At 42.5% G+C, this 20,591-nt stretch overlaps 1 protein-coding gene across 1 annotated transcript in view; it reads right to left on the bottom strand.

Moving 5' to 3' along the window:
• Nucleotides 1–5,246: 5,246 nt before the first annotated feature.
• The window catches only part of RBFOX1 (RNA binding fox-1 homolog 1), a 2,485,336-nt gene continuing 2,469,991 nt past the window's right edge, over nt 5,247–20,591 (bottom strand). Inside the window, 2 exon segments of the mRNA XM_074028822.1 lie at nt 5,247–7,047; nt 8,631–8,706. Of these exon segments, the coding sequence (XP_073884923.1) occupies nt 6,999–7,047; nt 8,631–8,706 (125 nt within the window). The 3' untranslated portion in view covers nt 5,247–6,998.

Below are 20,591 nucleotides of genomic sequence, written 5' to 3'. Positions count from 1 at the left end.
TGGGGCCCTCTTGATACCCCACCATCTAAACAAGTGCTTGCTAGGCAGCTGTGCAGTAAAGAGTAAAGAGTGCAGTGTGCAGTAAAGAGAAGAATGCTTTGGCTCCTAGCTCCAAGGCTTTTATACCGTTTGTTAGGTGGGGCAAATTGCTTCCCTAGGCTGCTGCAAGGACTAAGTGCCAGGATATATGCTAAGTGTTTTAGCATGTAGCAACAACTTTGGAATGAGTGACCATGATTCGGCTCTGCCACTTAACAGCCATATGCCCTGGGCATGTCCCTAGCCTTGCTCAAGCTTCTGGTTCCTTTCGGGTAGACTGGGGCAATAACAGGACTTATCTTGTGAGGTTGTGAGGATTAAGATAATGGTAATAAGTCCCATTTCCTGATCACTTACCCTGTCCAGTACCTACATGTTCTGTAAGAATTAGCATATATATTTGGTCTGATAATGTATCTATTATACTTATGCACATAGAGACACTAAAAAGTAGTTGGTCTCTGTGCATAGAGGTTTCTTATGTATACAATTGCATACAGTTCTATTAAACATATGTGTATATGTATGTATACTAGATATACTATGTATCTTTTAACAGTCTGGTTCTGTTGCTCAGGCTGGAGTGTAGTGGTGCAATTATGGCTCACTGCAACCTTGCACTCCCAGGTTCAAAAGATCGTCTCACCTCAGCCTCCCTAGTAGTTGGCACCACAGGGGTGCCACCACCACACATGGCTCATCTTTTAATCTTTTGTAAGAGACAAGGTCTCCCTATGTTGCTCACAGTGGTCTTGAACTCCTGGGCTCAAGTGATCCTCCAGCCTCTGCCTGCTTCCCCAAAGTGCTGGGATTATAGGTGTGAGCCACCACGCCCAGCCAAAATGTGTATATTATTTGATCTTTAAAATATTTAAATGCATATGGATACATGTACATTGTATAGATATATATGTGGTTTATTAGATAAAATGCTTTGTTAGGCTAAGTGTTCTGTGTGTTTTAATGTATCTCATTATAAGAACCCTTTAAGGTAATGGTGCAATTATCCCCAATTCATGGGTGAGGTAACTGAAAGAGGTCAGGAAAGGTTCTAAATGCCTTCTGTATGAACTTAGACACTTGTGTAAATACAGAGATCATATATTTTGTAGAGCGTCTGGCAGTGTATTAACAAATTTTATCTATTCTTAATAGATGTTACAATACTTGGTCCTTTTAGAAAATGACACTATTAGTTTTAAATCCTCTGTATTTTCACCACAATACCACCTTGCTACTGAGACAACGTTACTCCTTTGAGATAGTTGGCAAATTCCCTTCTTCAGGCCAGATACCTGTGATCCAATCAGCCTTTACAGGCCAGAGAGGCTTCACTTTCCGCTACCCCCCACCCCCCAGGTCTTCCAGGAGGGCAACCGGTGCACAGCATGTAAGACAAGACCCTTGTGGGAAACTCTTCAAAAGGGCCAAGATTCAACCCCAAATCTACCTCCCTTTAAACTGCAGACAGCAGCAATGAGATGCCCTGGCTTTACCCATGGGTCAAAGGACTGGGTTTTATGCTCTGAGATGAACTGGTTCTTGGTCCAATATCAAGCATCAGGTTCAGTCCTGAGCAGTTGTACAATAAGCATTTTGGACCCTTCAGAAAAGGACTGCAGCTTGTGAGTTTACATGCAAATCTAATATATTCACGTATACACACATATGTATTATCCAGGATGATGAAAAAACACGAACTCCCTCCCCCACCAAAAAAGGCATTGTAAGTTTTCCAACAAAAAATTATTTTGAGAACATTGAGTCCCAGGTATTCACTGGTTTAACAAAAACCTTTCTCATGACACCCTGTGATTGAGAATATGCTTTTGATGTATAGGTACATGTAGGTATGTGCTGGTGGATGTATGCACAGAGATCCCATGTACAGATGAACATGCGTGCACACACATTTGTTAGCTCTCCCAACCGTTGTCCTATCTGGAGGAAGAACTGAGCATGAACACAATCAAAAATCAATGGACGATGGTACCTCCTAGGTGATGATGGTTTTAACCTCACGGGTGCTGAAAGCAGAGGGGTCTAGGAATCTGCTTTTTCAAGCTCATCAGGTTCTAAGGTCTGTAGCACATAGGTTGGACGGACACTCAGCAGTAACAAAGCTTTCGCTTGTGTGCACATGCGTGTATGTGTGAATGAGTGCTCACGAAAACTGCATTTCCTTCCAAAATGGCTACTTCCCAGGAAGTAGAAAGAGGCTTCAAAAGACATAAGTAGTAAAAGTTGTCAGGATGTTGAGTGGGAACTTAGATAGTGGTCCAAACTAACTGAACTGTATCTGTAATATTTTTGTTAAGATGGAGAAGATTTTACTGTTCAACATCTTGCTTTAAGAAATACATAGCTGGCCAGGCACGGTGGCTCGTGCCTGTCATCCCAGCACTTTGGGAGGCTAAGGTGGGTGGATTACCTGAGGCCAGGAGTTTGAGAACCAGGCTGGCCAACATGGTGAAACCCTATCTCTACTAAAAATGCAAAAAAATAGTTGGATGTGGTAGCAACTGCCTGTAGTCCCAGCTACTAGTGGGGCTGAGGCAGAAGAATCACTTGAACCTGGAAGGCAGAGGTAGCAGTGGGCCGAGATCATGCCACTGCACTCCAGCCTCGGTGACAGAGTGAGACTCCACCTCAAAAAAGAAAAAGCCAGTGGGATGAAGCAGTGGCTACTCCTCAGGCACTGTCCATAGAAAATGCCAGCCAGCCTCTATTTCTGCACGAAGCATATGCATGGCATATGGGCTTCCTTTGGGCTTATTTTCTCACCTCTGCCCACACTCTAGGGGGGAGGAGGACAGGAGTGGGATGGCAAGAATCTGCATCCACTGGCCAGGTCTCTTAAACTCGTTCGCTTCTGCCATCAGTTCTTAAATTTCACATAAAACTTACATGCTTATCTCTATTTTGGATAAGAGCCTGCTTTGGGAGATTGTAATGTAAACTGTATCTGTCATCATCTCTTATATCCTCCTATTTAGTGGGGAAGCACTCAGGTATAAACCAGTATTTTAGGAAACCCTTATCTCCCTCCCTGTGAGGATAAAGCTAGTGACTTGTTTTAATTAGGATATCCATACATATTGTGTAAGGAGAGCACAAGCATCCCAAGTTTAACATCACCACCACCATTACCACCATTACCATGGATAATAAAGTGGGCATAGACTTCGGGGTCAGACAGTTGATGTTGTGCTCTTTCAACACTCGTTAGATACAGCTTTGGGCAAATCACACGACCTATCGGATCCTTCCTGTCCTCATAAAATAAAGGTAATACTATCCTGAAGGATCAATTGACATAGGCCAATACAAGTTGATAACCTGCATGATCTTCATATATAAGGAGTTTACAGAGAAGGGATGATTACTTATACTGAAATAAGATGTATGCTGTTAAGACAATCTGGAGTGTGGAAGAATGGAGAACAAAGAGCCTGCAGGTGGCACACAGGGTTAAACTCATGCATAAAGTTCTCATTGGTCAAGTGAGAACATACCTTGTCAGTTAAGGGTGTACATTCTGGAATCCTAGGGTGAGCACCTGCTTGCTGTGTGACCTTGGAGAATTTAATCTGTTTACTTCACCTGTGGATAATAGCGTACAGTTGAAGTACTGCTGCAAGCACTTCAGAGATTGCTTTCTTCTGCATAACAATATCACCTCAGTGCAGTTATCATCCTGAGGTGTAGGTGAGGAAGCTGAGGCACAGTGCGTTTAATTCATCCTGGATTGCCACCAGCAAGTGACAGAATCAGGGTGTACACTCTGTTTCTAGAGCGCACATTTTAAAAACCTTTGTCTTACCACCTTATTGAGAATATTAAGATAAAATGAGAGGATTAAGATACTAAGTAACTACATGGGGTGGACAGTTCAACTCTGATAAGATTTTTAAATAAAGAACACACGACTTTTGGCTCCTAATGGGCACTCAATGTATGTGAACTCTATCACTTGCTATATTTTTTTCATCTTATCCAAGGTCTCCCAAAAAGTCGTTAATAGCTCAAACATATTTGAGATGAGTGATGTTATTTTGTTTTAAACCGAAGACTGACACTTCCATGCTGGGAGACGGCTAAGCTTAGTTCAGTTTCTTAAACAGCTAAGGTGAGTTCCACTGACTTCTTTGGAAAAATGGGTGAGGAAGGGGAAGCACTTTGAACCAGAAAACCAGGTCACTTGCCAGAGGCATCTGGTCTACTGGTGGCCAGGGCAGCCTGCTGCTCACTTGAGCAATACCCACCCCCCCAACCCCATCTCCGGGTGGGCCCAAGTGCAGTCACACCTGTGGACAACAAATCCACCCACTGAGAAAACCCATGGTAGCCAAAAAACTCAGAACACCAACTTGTACCTTTTCAGACTAAGCTTTTATTTTTTTGATATTACAAACCAGTTTTCTTTATTCACAAACCACTGTAAGTGATATAAACACTAATTTCTAAAGACAGATATACACATTTTCTGGGTTTGCAGATTGCGTGATGTGTGTGTTAAGAAGTCACTATATGCCACACATAATAGTAATTTTCCATAATTCATAATAGCAATAGTTATTTAGATAAATGAAAACATTCCAAATAAATACTGTTTAAAAAAAATCCAAAATGTTTGTTTACATTTCTGACATACATTTTTAAAATGACTTATTGGCATCTTGGAGTGCCTAGACAAAAGATTCTGCAACATCAGTTGGCACCCACTTACTCTAAATGATTTTATTAAAACTACATACAGTCATGGGGGAAAGTACAGCTCATTGATGAAAATCAAAACCGCAAATGAATTTTACTTTAACCAACACAGTAAGAATTCTATGTTTGTGATTCGAAACACAATACAAATTCTGGATTTTGAAATCTGAGGCAATTGGGAGAAATTTATTCTCCATAGCCCCCCTGCTCCTACTCTTTCTTTCCTTCCGGAGGATGCCATCGTATTTTAATAACTCGTTTCCTTTAAGAACATCAGTGAGGCACCCATTGCCATAACGCTATTTTCCAGGTGGGGGAATGAGAATGTCTCAGTGATGCTATAAAACACCCCCTTGCCCCTCCCCTCACCCACCCAAAGAAGTGTGGTGAAGAGAACACTTCATATGCTTTTGGCTGATAAACCTTCTCCCCCCTCCCCCTTTTCTCTTTTCAAGATCACTATCTGTCTTAGATATGGAAGCTACAGAAACTTTGTTTTCAAATCTTGTGAAACTTTATTGATGGTTTAATATCCAACTGATCTTACGGCATGCACATAGGATGGCAAGAGAAAGCTGGATCACACTTTTTTTTTTTTTAAGTTTTGTTTGGTTTTGTTTTAAAGCAGAGTTGTTACAGCGGATTGGCAGGTTCACAGCGGTGAGTTGATAACTTACTGAAGTGCGTGCCACAGGGCCTGCACTGTACACATGAGGACTTAACCTATGGCAGCAAAACTACTCAGGGACAGCCTGCTGCTGTTTTCATTTAAATACAAAAACAGGAAGACCCGTGACAGATACCCCAACTTAGGTTAACTTGTAAACAGGACAACGTGGAAAGTTCAAACAGAAGTACAGACAAACTGCAATTTTTCAGCTGTGTCACTCTGGCCCTGCATCCAAGAAAGGGGGGGAGACTTTGTTCTTTTGGGATGAAGAGGATGGATCTACTTTGTTGTTTTTGTTTTTTGCATCCTTCTGACAAGTGTCCTGGGCCATGGAGATACAACTAAAGAGATCATTTTGAGATAATCCTTGGGTATGGGAAAGAGGTGGAAGGGCAGGATCTCACGGACTGAAAAATTGCAGATTGCTCACACAACGCAGTCACGTTTCAAAAAGTACCAAGCTGATGAAAATACCATGATTATCTCTACTCAATGATTGCAATACTTGTAAAATGCTTCTATAAATCCGAATATGATTATCATGTAATTCCATAAAAATTATACGTCTGTCTCTAACAGTTGTTCTACTAGGCTAAAACTAAAGCTTCATAGACTGTTTCTAGAACTTAACAACTCCACTGCACAGATGTAAATTTTATACATTTTTTAACTGGTACAAAGAATTTAAGTTATTACTTTCTTTTTTTGGAAAAAAAGAAAAAAATAGAAACAGTGCTTTTTATCACCTTTTTATTAATGTTATTTTTTCCCTCCCATAATATAAAAGTCAGCAATGATATCAATAATTTATTATACTGGAAGAAATATAAAAAGAATGTTTGTTGATGGCCTAACTAGCGGGGTTTTTTTTTCCCCCTAAATAGCGACTGGTTAAGAAGCTGAATACTGCCGGGTGGAATGGTTTAAAGGGTGGGTTTTTGCACAGCTTCATTCAACTCAGATGCACAAGTGCTACTAGAAGCACCCCCTTAACAACATAACCTTTGGCTTGAACTGGCAATGAGTAACTTAGAACCATTGATAAATGATTGTTGGTGCAGTGGGTCGTTTAGATTCATCAGTTATATATTTTTTTGTCTTTCAGCCAAACCCCAGTTCCAATCCCCTAAGCCCCTCCCAACCTCCCCTTTCACAAAATAAAATAATGCAGATGCAGAAAAAAATGACTACTGTAGTCACTTACACTCTTCCCAAACAGCTGATAACCCCAGTTAGCTTAATATTCAGCATATATAATTCATTTACATAATATAGCACTCTGGATATGGCCCTAAACCAGTTTTTACTCATATCTAGCGTCTGTCTAGATCAACCACAAAAACTCCTACAGCCAGCAACCAAACTACGGAACCTTCAGAAATTAAAGACCCACAATATTAAAATACACAGAACAAAATATCTGAGGTATAAGATAAAAAATGTAATTTTTTTCCTTTTTATTTGTATTTTTTTTTTTTAGAGTTGCTAAAATGATGTACTACTGCATGTATTGCAATACTCAGGCCTCGGAAAGCTTCCTTTCTCCCCACATTGGAAGGTTTTTATGGTTTTGTCATTTAGTATGGAGCAAAACGGTTGTATCCCCCTCGGTATATACTAGCCTGCAATGAAGAAAGAACGAGACCCACATCATCAGCATGGCTCCTAGTCTTGGCATCAGTCAAAGGTGCAAAAGCATTCTGAAACAAAGCAATTTGAGGGGTGTGTTTTTTACATTTTCCTTTTGCAACATGTGGATCATCAAAAAGACTAAGGTGAAAAATAGACACTCAAAACCAACAGAAATGGAGGCACCCCCTACCCATCCCAGGTCATTCTTGGAGAACTAAAGATAGGGCCATTCTTGACCCTCCCCAATAGCTCCTCCTAAAGAAATTCCCTGTAAAACCAAATTCTTTCAGCCCAGTCCTCTTAGCTAAAAGGACTCTTATAAGCTGGACAACTGAAGGATTTTCACTGTCTCATTTTTTTATTGGACTGGATTAAGCTTCCCCAAGGGAACAGAATAATCTACACTTGAGGTTGAATTTGAACAATTTACTGAATGTAATTCAACTCGCCAACACACTCCTCAAGTGGACGAGGTGTTGAAGCAGAGTTGTTGAATGCAGAATTGGGATGAAAATCTGAATCTACTTCTTACTTGACTTGGCTCTGCAAGCTGTATAGAATCTGATCTTGAGAAGGGAAGTTGTACACATGAATTGCTTGATGTAATTAAGCTTGTGCAAAACAATGTTTCCAGATCATGGCTGAATTTCTACGACTGAGCATCAGTGAAGTGTCTGGCCATGGCTTTAATGGCTACAAGGTGGCACTTAACGATTTCCTTTTTCTAAAAGTATTGGCAATTCAAATGAATGCCTACGGGGATTCATTTTTAGGATAAGGACTGATATTCTTGATCCGAGCAGAAAACTGCATGCCAAAGCTTTGTAATGATTGCATATGCTCTCACGTGATGGGCACGTCTTACTGTACTCAAGAGTTTCAGTGCATAGAAGTTTGAACAAGTACAGGCAAGTTCATCCCACCCTTACCTCCCATTTTTTTACCCTCCCCCCACCCGCTCCCAAAACAAAAACCCAGACCTGCCCCAAAACAAAAGACAACCCCCAAACCCAGCTGATTCCTTCTACTTTCTTATGTACTAGGTACACAAAGTGTGCCCCTCTCTATTTTCTTTCCTGGGCGACTATGACTTTAAACATGAATTGTAATAGGGGAGGAGAGGCAGTCAGATTCTCAGCTGCCTGACAGCAGAGGCCTGGAAGTGTGCAGCTTAGCTCCTCTGAAGTCTGTGCTGGGGCTGGAACCTTGGGGCTATGTGAATGAGCAGCAAGGGAGGAAAAAAGAAAAAAAAAGTTCTGCATTGACACTGCATTCTGTTAGTGATGGATTTAATTATCAAAATGACTAATTATTCCATTAAGGTAAGTGCTCCGCTAGGTGAGACTTGCAAAATTAGAAATATAATAACTTACATGCACTACATTGCCAAGAAATTAAGACATTTATCAAGTTTACTGGGAGGATTAATGTGCCATTTTAGCTGCTGTTAGCACAAGAGACAAATTCAATTAAGGGGAAGTGAGAGGACGTCAACCCGTACTGAGGTCCCAGCTGGGGGAAGGGAAGGGGGGAGGCAGGAAGAAGTTGAGGACAAGGAGAAACTGGTACTCACCATGGCACCAACGCCGTAGGTGGGGGCTGGAGCAAGTGCGTGGTGGTAGGGGTCGGCAGCATAAACTCGTCCGTAACTGAAAGGAAAATAGAGGTGAAGAGTGATCCATAGTATACAATTACAAAATAACAATCATAAAATCCAAAATACCAAGACAGTATGGAGGGGGTGTCCTACTCATCTTGGACTAAGAAACAAAATCTACTTTGCCATGTAATAGTTCATCTGTGTACAATGCATTTTTTGTGCATTTCACATGGCTGATCATATTGCTATGTTTAACAGATAAATATATATGCATACACACATACATATACATGATAATTTTCCCTGCCTCCCCACATAACATTGTTTCTACACTGCTGAAGTAACTGCCTTAGAGATCGAGGTAGGCAAGAAAGAAACAACTTGAAGTATTAAGCCCAGCACCCATGGAGGGTGGAATGTTTATTCTCAAGAGTGCCTTTTCCCCCTGATACAACTGTCACCATTCAAATGAAATAGGGTGAATAGGAAAGGGTGAAGTGAACCTGTCTGAAGTTAGAGTCCAGCATCTTAGAATGGAAATGAACAAGTGTATTTGAATGGAAGCACCCTTGAAGGGTCTGTGGGACCCCCATTCCCGTTCAATCAGACTGATTTGGTTTTGATCCTATTATTTCAGAACTTCAGTCTCATTCATCGATGGCCAGGTTTTGGGAAGGGAGAGGCATTTGAAACAACAAATCTTTATGACATTTATTCATCTTTGTGTTTTTCTGTCTCTACCATCCTACTCCCTACCAAGGCAACTTGCATGCTTGGTCCACCGTATCCTCTGCCAGTACTTGTTTGCCCTGCCGGATAAATAGTGCTATTTTAATACTGACTGAAGCTGAGGGTCCATTCCTTGAAAGCTGATTCTGGAATAGAGATTCCTGTGCAAGTGACTTATTGAAGGGGGTACCCTTAAGAGGAAGAGAGGGACAAGTAGGTCAGAGCAAGGGAAAAAAGCAAGGTCTGAGATGAACAATATCTGCCACCTGATCCTGTGAGTTTCATGCTGCAGCTGGTTCCACCTGGAGGCAAGCGGGTTGGCTTTTTAATGCCCACGTATGTTTTAAGCATTAGCTGTGGGCTTTCCTGAGGAGTGAGTGATGCACCACTGAGTTTGATGCACCACTGAGTTAAAGTGGCTTCCTCTGACGTGGCACAATTTTCTGGAGAAGGGAGCAGCTGTATCTGTTGGCAACCAACATTCACAGCAGCTCGGGACAAATGTATCAGTCACTCAGTGGGATCTACATGGTTTTTTTGATTCTTTTGACCATCTCCTGAATGAAGGAACAAGGCTGGAAGAAATGAGTCTGTCTGCATTATCAACCTTAAACTCATCTCCCATCCCTTAGAGTCCAATTTGCATGTACTTTTTCCCTCTCCTTTCCTGTTTTCGCCCATTTTCCTTCCAATCTTTCTCACAGTTGGTAGATAAGTCACACCAATCCAATACATGCTTGACCCCTCACACTGTGGAGTCTGGGAAGGTAAAGGAAACGGGATGATGGTCCTTCTCAGACGCCAAGTTAGACCCTAGGTGGAATAAAACAATTACACCAGGTTTGCATTGATCATGTTCCAACTGTCAAAGGGCACTGAGTGTGCAAATAATCTAGATGAGGCTTTCAGCTTCAACAGGATTCTCCTGATCCTCAAACAATGACATGAAGGGATGCCTCTCTTCCGAGGTGAATAATGCACTTTCATTTGGCAAAGCTGTTTCATAAACAGAATATAAACTGCAAAGGCAAACTGAAATCTTTGAGACTTTGTTAAGTGATGTTGTGGCATGGTGTTACTTCAAAACATGTGAAAAGATGCAAATTCAGATATTTCATTTTAAAAATTGGGGAAATAGTTTTACTGTGGCAATAATTTCCTCTTCTAGGGAGACACTATATGGGCAGTTTGAATGTATTGAATAAAAGTGTAGCTCCCACCTTTTACTACTGCTACTTTAATGGTAAATTCTATAACACTTGGCATACTTTCAACCTTTGTGGAAAACCCAAGGTAACAATTTGGCAGTATTCTCTTCCAAGGCAGAAGGAAAATACAGCAGCACTGAACTATTCCTCAGAAATGAGCTGGCTGCTTTTCTCCTCAGGGTGACCTCTACCTTCAGAATCCAATGGTTTTATTATGATTAATAAATTTCATTTCCATAGAGGAAAAGAGACCATGTCAGCTCAAACTGAAAGCAAGGAGAGGCTCCTTTTCAAATGCTAATTTCTAAACACGCCCTTGTGTGACACTACAATTTAGACACAAGGTTATTAGTGAAGATGTGGACTTGAGTGCTACGTTTGCAAGAGATATGCCAAGCACGTCAGCAATGTGATACACGCAGAGCTGGCTAAGCACAGCCCGGAGACAGAGCAAGGCAATGCCCAGGACATCTGCAGGAATGATGGGAAGATGTCTTACGGTCGCCATGTTAAGACAAGACCTGCAATATGGTCATCCTCCATACCATGCATCCCTGGCCAAAGTGGGCAGTAGTGCAGTCAGATCATGATCTCCATGTCCCCACTTCCCATTCATCAGTAATTTCAGAAGAAATCTTAAATGTGTCCACTTCACGCACATGATGACTACACTAATATAAACCACTAGTAGTGCATCAAAACCAACTCAACAGCCTGAAATCTTTGTTCAACCCTTGCTCCTTCAAACCAGCAGCTATTTATATGTATCAAATCTCTCAAGTCCATCTATCCACTTAAGTATAAATTTATATACATCTAAATCCTATCACTCCCTGCTTAAAACCCTTCAATGGTTTTCCATTGATCTTAGAATAAAATCCAAACTTTCATAAGCTGCCTCTGCCCCTCTTTCAATCTTCATCTTCCTTCCCGTGGCCCTTGGTTACTGTGCTCCAGGCACACAGGATTTTTTTTTTTTTTTTTTTTTTTTTGAGACAGAGTCTTCCTCTGTTGCCCAGGCTGGAGTGCAGTGGTGCAATCTCCATTCACTGCAAGCTACACCTCCCGGGTTTACACTATTCTGCTGCCTTCAGCCTCCTGAGTAGCTGGGACAACAGGCACTTGACACCAAGCCTGGCTAATATTTTTTCTATTTTTAATAGACACGGGGTTTCACCATGTTAGCCAGGATGGTCTCAATTTCCTGACCTAGTGATCCGCCTGCCTCAGCCTCCCAAAGTGCTGGGATTACAGGCGTGAGCCACTGCACCTGGCCCACACAGGCTTTAATTGTTCCTTTACACATGCAAATCCATTCTCTGCTTAGTCTTGGCACTTGCTCACCCTCCACCTGACTTTCAGCTTTTATGTTTCAAATCAAATGTCTCTTCCCTAGAGAGAAAGAGATGCTTCCTTCTCTGGCTCTCTGCCTTTTTTTTTTTTTTTTTTTTTTTTTTGAGTCAGAGTCTTGCTCCGTTCCCCAGGCTGGATTGCAGTGGCATGGTCTCAGCTCACTCTAACCTCTGTCTCCCAGGTTCAAACAATTCTCTTGCCTCAACCTCCCTAGTAGCTGGGATTGAAGGCACCCACCACCATGCCTGGCTAATTTTTATTTTTTTTTAGTAGAGAACAGTGTTTCGCCATGTTGGCCAGGCTGGTCTTGAACTCCTAACCTCAAATGATTTGCCCACCTCAGCCTCCCAAAGTGCTAGGATTACAGACGTGAGCTACCGCACCCAGCCTGACTGCTCTTTAAGGGTACTTTCCAACTTCATCCCTACCCCTTCATGTCATATAGCAACTTGAATCTTATTCCTACCCCACCTGATCATTTTACCTTTCACCCTCCTGGAATGAGAGCTCCATGCAGGCTGGGGCAGTGTCTATTTTGTCTGCCTTTACATTCCCAGTGTCTAGCACAGCCCTTGCCACAGTGCAGGTAGAGAGGGGCAGACCAATGGTACCGCAGGAGAGGAGGCAGCCAGACGAAGGAGTAAAGAGGGAAATGGGGCCTGGGAGATACTCATGCCAGTAATTACGATCCCACTAGTAGAATCTATCAGTATAGTCTTTCAGATACGCTTTTTGAAGATTCTGGGTCAGCTGCTCCATGACACATTCAGAACCCTTCAAGACAGAAGAAAAGTTTCTGGGGACTTCTAGAAATAGTGTGTAATTTTTTTACATTGCTTCTGTGAGTTTGCAAAACACTGGCCAAGTTGCCCTAAAACTCATCAAAAGCCTCTGGGGAAATACGAAACAGATATCATAGAGGACTACTTTCCTGGCGAACTCACCACAGATTGCAACTATCATGAGACCTCATCTTTTTGACCTTTAGCAACAAGTTAAAACTGGAAAGCAACCCGAGACCTTGCGGATTCAGTACTTGGGGCAAGAAGATCCAGGTTTGAGTTCTGCTTTGATGATGTCCTTGTTCTCATGACTTGACGGAGCATGCTCTCTGAGCCTTCATCTTCCTCATTTGTAAAGTAGTAATTTTCTGAGCCCTGCCTAATTCAAGGTGCATTCAAGAAAACCAGGTAGATTTTAAGCCACCTACAGCTACAGGAGATCATCATGCACAGCTTTTTAGATGGTATTTCACAAACCAATTTCTTCCTCCTTGCCCAGACTTTTGGTCTGCAGAGGCAAGTGAAAGATTCTATTCTAATATAATCACATGCAACTCTACCAATCAAATTACAGATGCTTTTGGAGTCAATATCTAATTTATGAGTTACAGATGTCGTTTAAATAGATACACTTACTTGCACTTAAGGTCGTGTTGGAGCAAAATGAATAAGGATGCAGCCTCTTGCATGGGAATATGAACCCATGTTGAAGTGCTTTATTAACTCTACTGAGACATGTTAGAAGTACTATGTACATGTAGTTGAAACAAGCTGGATGCTAACGAAATACAGTGGGCCCATGTTGGCACTCCACACAAGGGTTTTAACACAATTTTCTTATAGGGCTACAGTAAGAACACTAATTTCACTATATTTTACTCCCTATTTTGATGAGGAGCATTTATGCCCTGGGAACTTTCATTCTTCCATTAGTATCATCTTCCCATGCTTCCCAACCCAGAGATAGCTGGGTGAATCCCGTGGAGCAGAAAGATGAGTGAAATCTGTTCAGTCCTCAGATAAAGTTCAAAAGGTTAGCAAAGACATCGTAAACAGCCAAATTGCAGCAAGAATGTGCATGGGCTTTTGTACCCTTTCCAACACAGAGAAGGGCTACAGAGGATGCATTCAAAATGGGATGCCTCACCAGGAATCAATGAATGTCCCTGGTCTCTGCAATGCAGTTAGGGACTACAGAGTCTCCCTCCTTATATCTAACACATAGTCTAAAGTATTTGGGCAAATGAATCCATGCAAGTCACACACTTACCATACAGCATACCAACAGGGCACCAACCATGGTTCAATGGTTCTAAAAGCATGCTCTTCAGAGAGCCATGGTCTAGCTAAAGGGATGTTCTTTCACTTTCCTGTATAGGGTCAAATGAGATCTGAGCCTCAACAAGGCCCACTGACTAGTTTTGGTGTCTATCCCACTAGGTGGGGTGCTCTGGGGCTCCAGGTAAGAAGGGGGACATCAGAAGGTAACCTTTACCCAGGAAGAAGTGATTCTTATCCCACTTAGATATTCATCCTATTTCATTGCCCTCATTTTTAGGCTTTGTGGACTTTTCCAAATGAAAAATAAATGATGTGTTAGACAATCCTTTGGTTTGCACTGTTGCTGGTATCATTACCAATGAGTTGTTGCTTTTCTCCATCCGGAGGAACTGCATCTGGAACACACATTCCAGACCAAGTGTTCTGCGTTTGGACAAAATGCTCGGCTTTCAGCAATTCTCAAGGGCTGGAAAGGAGTCACAGCCAATATCGGCCAGGAAAAGAACAAGACCAGAGGGGAGGGCACGTGGCTTCTGAGTTCTGTAGCACTGCCCCAGCTACTGCTTTACTTCCTTCCCTCATCCAACTACAAATCAATCCATTGTCAATCATAAAATGTTATGGGCATTTGTTTTTCAACTGGACATCCTATACTCGTCACTAAATGAAAATGCAGCAAAACAGCAGAATAAGATCTCACAGTCCTACTGAAAGAGGCTGAAGGCTTCTGACAAATCCCTTGGCAATTCTGCAACTGCAGACTGACATGTCCCCTCAGCTTGTGGGGATTCTGTGGGGTCAGAATGGAGACAGAAGCTTACTTCAGAGGATAAAGAAATGTAGCGCAGAATGTGGACCCTCACAGAAGGTCTTGCAAAAATTCTGAGCTTAGGACACCTCAATATATCTGAAATGATCAGTCTCTCACCTTTGTGCCAATAAGTATTTACCAGACAACCAAAATCTCCATTTTCAAATCCCAGAATTCCACAAATTTCAGGTTTTAAGTTCTGAGCTAATCCCAGTGTGCATCCATTTGAGAAGATGTGGGAGTAATAATGGCCAAGATTTTGGGCTAATCTTCCAGGAGAGCCATTAAAGGAAAGGACAAGTTACTCAGTCCGCTATGCAGATACATGGAGAGACAACAGGTGCCAACCAGCCCGCCTCTGCCCCACAGGAAAATTTGAGTTTCCAGAACCTCAGGCCATGCACCCTGGTTTGCTGCAACAGGGAAAAACCCTCCTGAAGGCATGAAGAATAACTAGTTGGATGTATTAGAAAATTCGGAAAGTAACGGTTTGTCTAGGAAATGACCCTTGTAGAGTGAAAGTGAACAGGAGCAACTGAGTTCTACACTTGCTCTGTTGGTCATTTAGTGAACTTAGTGAATGTGTTCACGAAGGGAATACTCCTGTGGTTACTGCAGCTTTCTCCTAGTTTTAATTTGAGCAATGACTTACACATTTATTGACCATGGAGGTAACCAAAGCCCACTTATCCTCAAAGCTTCTCAAGATACTTACATGGACTAAACCAGTCCCTAAACACCTAGAGGTCTTCTTGGCACCAGGGACCAGTCCTTGGCCTTCTTGGCACCAGGGACCAGTTTTGTGGAAGACAGTTTTTCCACAGACCGGGGAGGTAGGGAGTCGTTTCAGGAAAAAACTTCCACTCCAGATAATCAGGCATTAGAGTCTCAAAACTAGTGTGCAAGCTAGATGCTTCACATGCACAGTTTACAGTAGGGTTTGTGCTCCCATGAGAGCAGGTGGAGCTCGGGCAGTAATGTGACTGAGGGGGAGCGGCTGTAAACACACAGGAAGCACTGCTCACCTCCTGCTGTGTGTCCAGCTGGTGGACCCCGATCTAGAAAATGACTAAAAATGCAGCAAAATATCCAAAAAATGATACAAGCAGAAGTGGAAGAAATGCTCCAAGATAACAAGGAGTCATCTCTACGTGGCTCCGATGTATGTCAGTTACACATTGTAGTGATGTAGTCATCTTGGAGCAGAGTTTCATTGCTGCTATCTTCCTTACCTTGTTTTTAAAGTGCTTATCTTCTTCAGAAATCACTTAGCACATTTTTCAGCCTCGTGATTTCCCTGCCTCCCCTGAGAAGTAGGAGGGAACACATCTGAGCTCTTCAGACCCTACACGGGAAGCCACAATTTGCTTTTGCCCACTGATACATGTCATACATCATCAGAACTATGCATACAGTGCATCCACAATCCAACACTATGACATCTAAAAGACTCAGACCATTTACCCATAGCAAATCAGATCACATCATCGTTTCTCTACCCCACCAATGCTGTTCAAAACCTCTTCATATTCTGAATCCCAACAGCAGATTTGAGGAAAGTAGAATAGCAGCTACTCTCGCAGTAGAAAAGACACAGTGAATCCCACCTTTGGTGATGAAATTATCCTGCCCTAGAATACCTCCTCTAATAAAGGAGCTGTAGGCACATTGTCTTTAATGCAGAGCTCAAGGCCATCCTCCTCTGAAATTTCATTTCTCCTTTCTCTGTGGCTACTCTTGCTCTACCAAAATCACACAGAATTGTTACTGTCCTTTGAAATCACCATGGCACCCCAGCTACATGTTACCACACAGGAGGAATAACAAGTTGTATCCCTCATGAGATTTTCAATACCCTGCCATGAAGCAGGGTTGAACAGCAGCCTGGGGATCCCTCAGTCACAATGTCTAGAGTGAAACCCTGACTGTTACTTCTTGCCAAGTTATCTCAAAGTTCTTCTGAGTTATGCCATCTATAAATGGAGATGATAATGGTGCATCCTGATAGTACATGGCTATAGTGAGGGTGAGAGGAGGGTTATGGTTACCAGTTAAGGACCAAACAAGTATCAGCTGTTGCTTCTTGTCTATTTTATGTGGGATCAGTGAGCTTCCCGGTAAAGCCAGGGGGATACATGTGTCAGAGCTACCCCTGAATTGGGTTGACGATCCAAAGTCTTACGTACTGGCATCTCCCATCCTCAAAGCAAGCAGATCAAAGAATCTGAGACAAAACAAGCAGGGTGAGAAGTAGGGAGGGAGGTTCTGGGTCCTGAACTGCAAGAAATTTCCCTCTACAGAACCCACCTATCACCAGGAGGCAATCTTAAAATACAAGATCAAGACACTGACAATGTTCAGATTATCTGTCACCACATTTTAACTCCTTGTGAACATCCCTCACCTCCAAATGACCAGTTCTTGGGGACACACACTTTCAATATTCATTTAAGCCAAATGAAATGTGGTTCTAAAATGGGATTGATAGAATTATAATGAAAGCCACACATGTGAGGCACATGTCATTTTAAATTTTACAGTAACCACGTTTTAAAAAGTAAAAGGTGAACTCATTTTTATTTTCTCCAGAATATTCAAATTGTCATAACTACAATGTGTAACTCAAAATTATGAATGATATATTTTACATAATTTTAGTATCAAGTTTTGGAAATCCAACATGAATTTTTTTACTTCAACACATCCTGGTGTGGAATGGCCACATTTCAAGGACTCCACAGCCACATGTGAACACAACTTTAGCAAGTCCTATTGTGTGCTCTTTTTACCATTGAAATAAAAAACTGGCTGGGTGTGGTGGGCCCGTGCCTGTACTCACAGGACTTTGGAAGGCCAAAGGGGCAGGATGAGTTGAGGCCAGGAGTATGAGATCAGCCTGGGTAATACAGCAAGACCCCATTTCTTCAAAAAACTAAGATATTAGCTGGGTGTGGTAGCACATGCCTGTAGTCCCAGCTATTAGGGAGGGTGAAGTGAGAGGATCGCTTGATCCCAGGAGGTCCAGGCTACAGTTAGCTAAGATCAGGCTATGACAGTGAACTCTCCAGTCTGGATAACAAACCCTATCTCAAAAAGAAAAGGTTTGGCTGGGCACGGTGGCTCACACCTGTAATTCCAGCACTTTGGGAGGCCAAGACAGGCGGATTACGAGGTCAGGAGATCAAGACCATCCTGGCTAACATAGTAAAACCCTGTCTCTACTAAAAATACAAAAAATTAGCCAGGCATGGTGGCAGGTACTTGTAGTCCCAGCTACTCGGGAGGCTGAGTCAGGAGAATGGCGTGAACCCAGGAGGCAGAGCTTGCAGTGAGCCAAGATCACGCCACTGCACTCCAGCCTGGGCGACAATGAAAGACTCCTCCATCTCCAAAAGGTTCCTGATTGATCGGTTAGTGTTTCCCAAGGTGTGAGATCTTTACTATTAAAATTATCTGGGGGTAACTTGTTACAATACAGATTTCCAGGCTCTCTCCAGACCTATGAATCAGAATCTCAGGGGCAGGGGAAGACGACAAAACAGGCTCTGCATTTGTAACAAGTTCTCCAGGTGACTTGCAATGCATTCCTCTAGAATTTGATAAGCACTGTTCGATTTTTAAAAATTCTGCATGGATTCAGCATTTTCCCACTTAGGCTAATTCAAACTATCTAGACATCTTTAATTTTCATAAATTGATTAAACACACTTTATTTTTATAGGGTATTGTTTACTGCATGTAGCTGTAGCAAGCCTGAGACTATGCCTCATATACAGAAGGTTCTCAATAAGTGGGAGTATTTTTCCTAAGTTCCTTTGCTTATACGCCCCCTTAGCTCCCTGTACTTCCCGTATTATAATACATATCACACTTTATTGGAAACGGACCAATTAGCCACAAATCAATTTACTGCATGACAACTTTGCTGAATAATCAAATCACTAAAATGCAAGAAAGACAATTAGATGAGACTTGCTGAAGGATCAATTACAGGAATGGCCAATTTGGAAACTTCTTCTAAATATTAAATATTACCTAAAGTTTTAATGCAGCTGCCAGCGTGTATAGGTTGAGAAGTGGGGATAGAAGAATGAAAGGAGCTGGTGACACCTTGTACCCCTGAAGTTGCTTCTAATTGGTAACCTGGGTAACAACCTGTCCCACAGAAGACAGTTTCAACAGCTGTTGCAGATGTGTTCACTTGGCCAAGACTTTTTTGCAGACCCCTACTCTAACCCCACATGGTTGTGTCCCATACTCATCAGGAACTGAGATGGAAATGTGTCCCCAGATTTGCTAAGAGAATGCGTGGTGGAAGGTCCTGGCATGGTGGAGGGGGCATATCTTCCTGCTAGCGAGTCCCAGCTTCCACCTACCCCTTTATACATACACACACGCGTGCACACACACACACACAGTCCCTCACACACCCTTTGGGCATTTGGGTAGGGGATAGCTGGGAGCTTTCCACTTGGACTCTGTCTAAAACAACTATTTCAACCTGTCTGGTGGTTTTCAGGGACTAGAATATTGTTAATTGATTTTCAGCCACTAACTTGCAGCAAAAAGACGTCTAGTGAATTAACCTATAACACACTTGGCCTGTTTAACTCTGTCTTCCCTTAATACACAACATGCTTCCTGACCTGACATCTGCTACCTCTATCCCCACAACTACACCAGTACTCCCAGCACACACAACTAAACATATGCCTGCTGCCTGAAGGGGACAAGCCAAGTTAAATAAACTTCCAGTGGAACAACAACTAGAGAACCATTCAGTGCCCTTTGGTCTCTTCCAAATAGTAACAACTTTGTCATCCAACTCACAAATACTAGTTTTATAAGAGCAAGATAGCATACTGGGGAAGGTGGAATTCCATCTGGAGTCAGAAGGTCAAAAGTTCCGAGGGCAAAGAGAAAGGACTGTGTGGACGCAGTGTGACCCTGAGGAAGGGTTTTGGCATTAGATGGACTCCTGTGTGACTGTGGGCAAGCTACTAAATGTTTCTGAACCCTGAGTAGGTTATTTTTCACTTTCCAAAATGGGCAGGACACCTCGTTGAGCTGCCGTGATAAACTATACATGCATGTATATGTGTATATACATACACATATACATGCATTATACATATCCAGGCATGTATCTATATCATACTAGCACACATAATTTGCTCAATAAATGACGGTAAGTTACCATTATCCCTGGAGAATTCAGCAAAGCCCCTACAAGGGACTATTACTGCAGGGATAAAGGGTTTGCTCTCCTCGGGGATTAAAGCATTGGTGCTCCATGGAATTAACTAATAGTCCTTTAGAACAAGAGTGGGGGAGTGGGCTGGGCGCGGTGGCTCAAGCCTGTAATCCTAGCACTTTGGGAGGCTGAGACGGGCGGATCACGAGGTCAGGAGATCGAGACCATCCTGGCGAACACGGTGAAACCCCGTCTCTACTAAAAAATACAAAAAACTAGCCGGGCGAGGCGGCGGGCGCCTGTAGTCCCAGCTACTCGGGAGGCTGAGGCAGGAGAATGGTGTAAACCCGGGGGGCGGAGCTTGCAGTGAGCTGAGATCCGGCCACTGCACTCTAGCCTGGGCGACAGAGCCAGACTCCGTCTCAAAAAAAAAAAAAAAAAAAAAAAAAAGAGTGGGGGAGTGGACATTTAACAGACTCGACCTTGTAGACTTTTACTCTGCCAGCGTGTCCTGTTTGTTCTCCCATCAAAACACAGCTTAAACATGACCATTTCTCACCCACAGCCACCCCACTG

This window comes from Macaca fascicularis, chromosome 20, assembly GCF_037993035.2.
Source record: "Macaca fascicularis isolate 582-1 chromosome 20, T2T-MFA8v1.1".
Classification (NCBI taxonomy): domain Eukaryota; kingdom Metazoa; phylum Chordata; class Mammalia; order Primates; family Cercopithecidae; genus Macaca; species Macaca fascicularis.
This window is presented reverse-complemented; position numbering and strand designations above follow the sequence as displayed.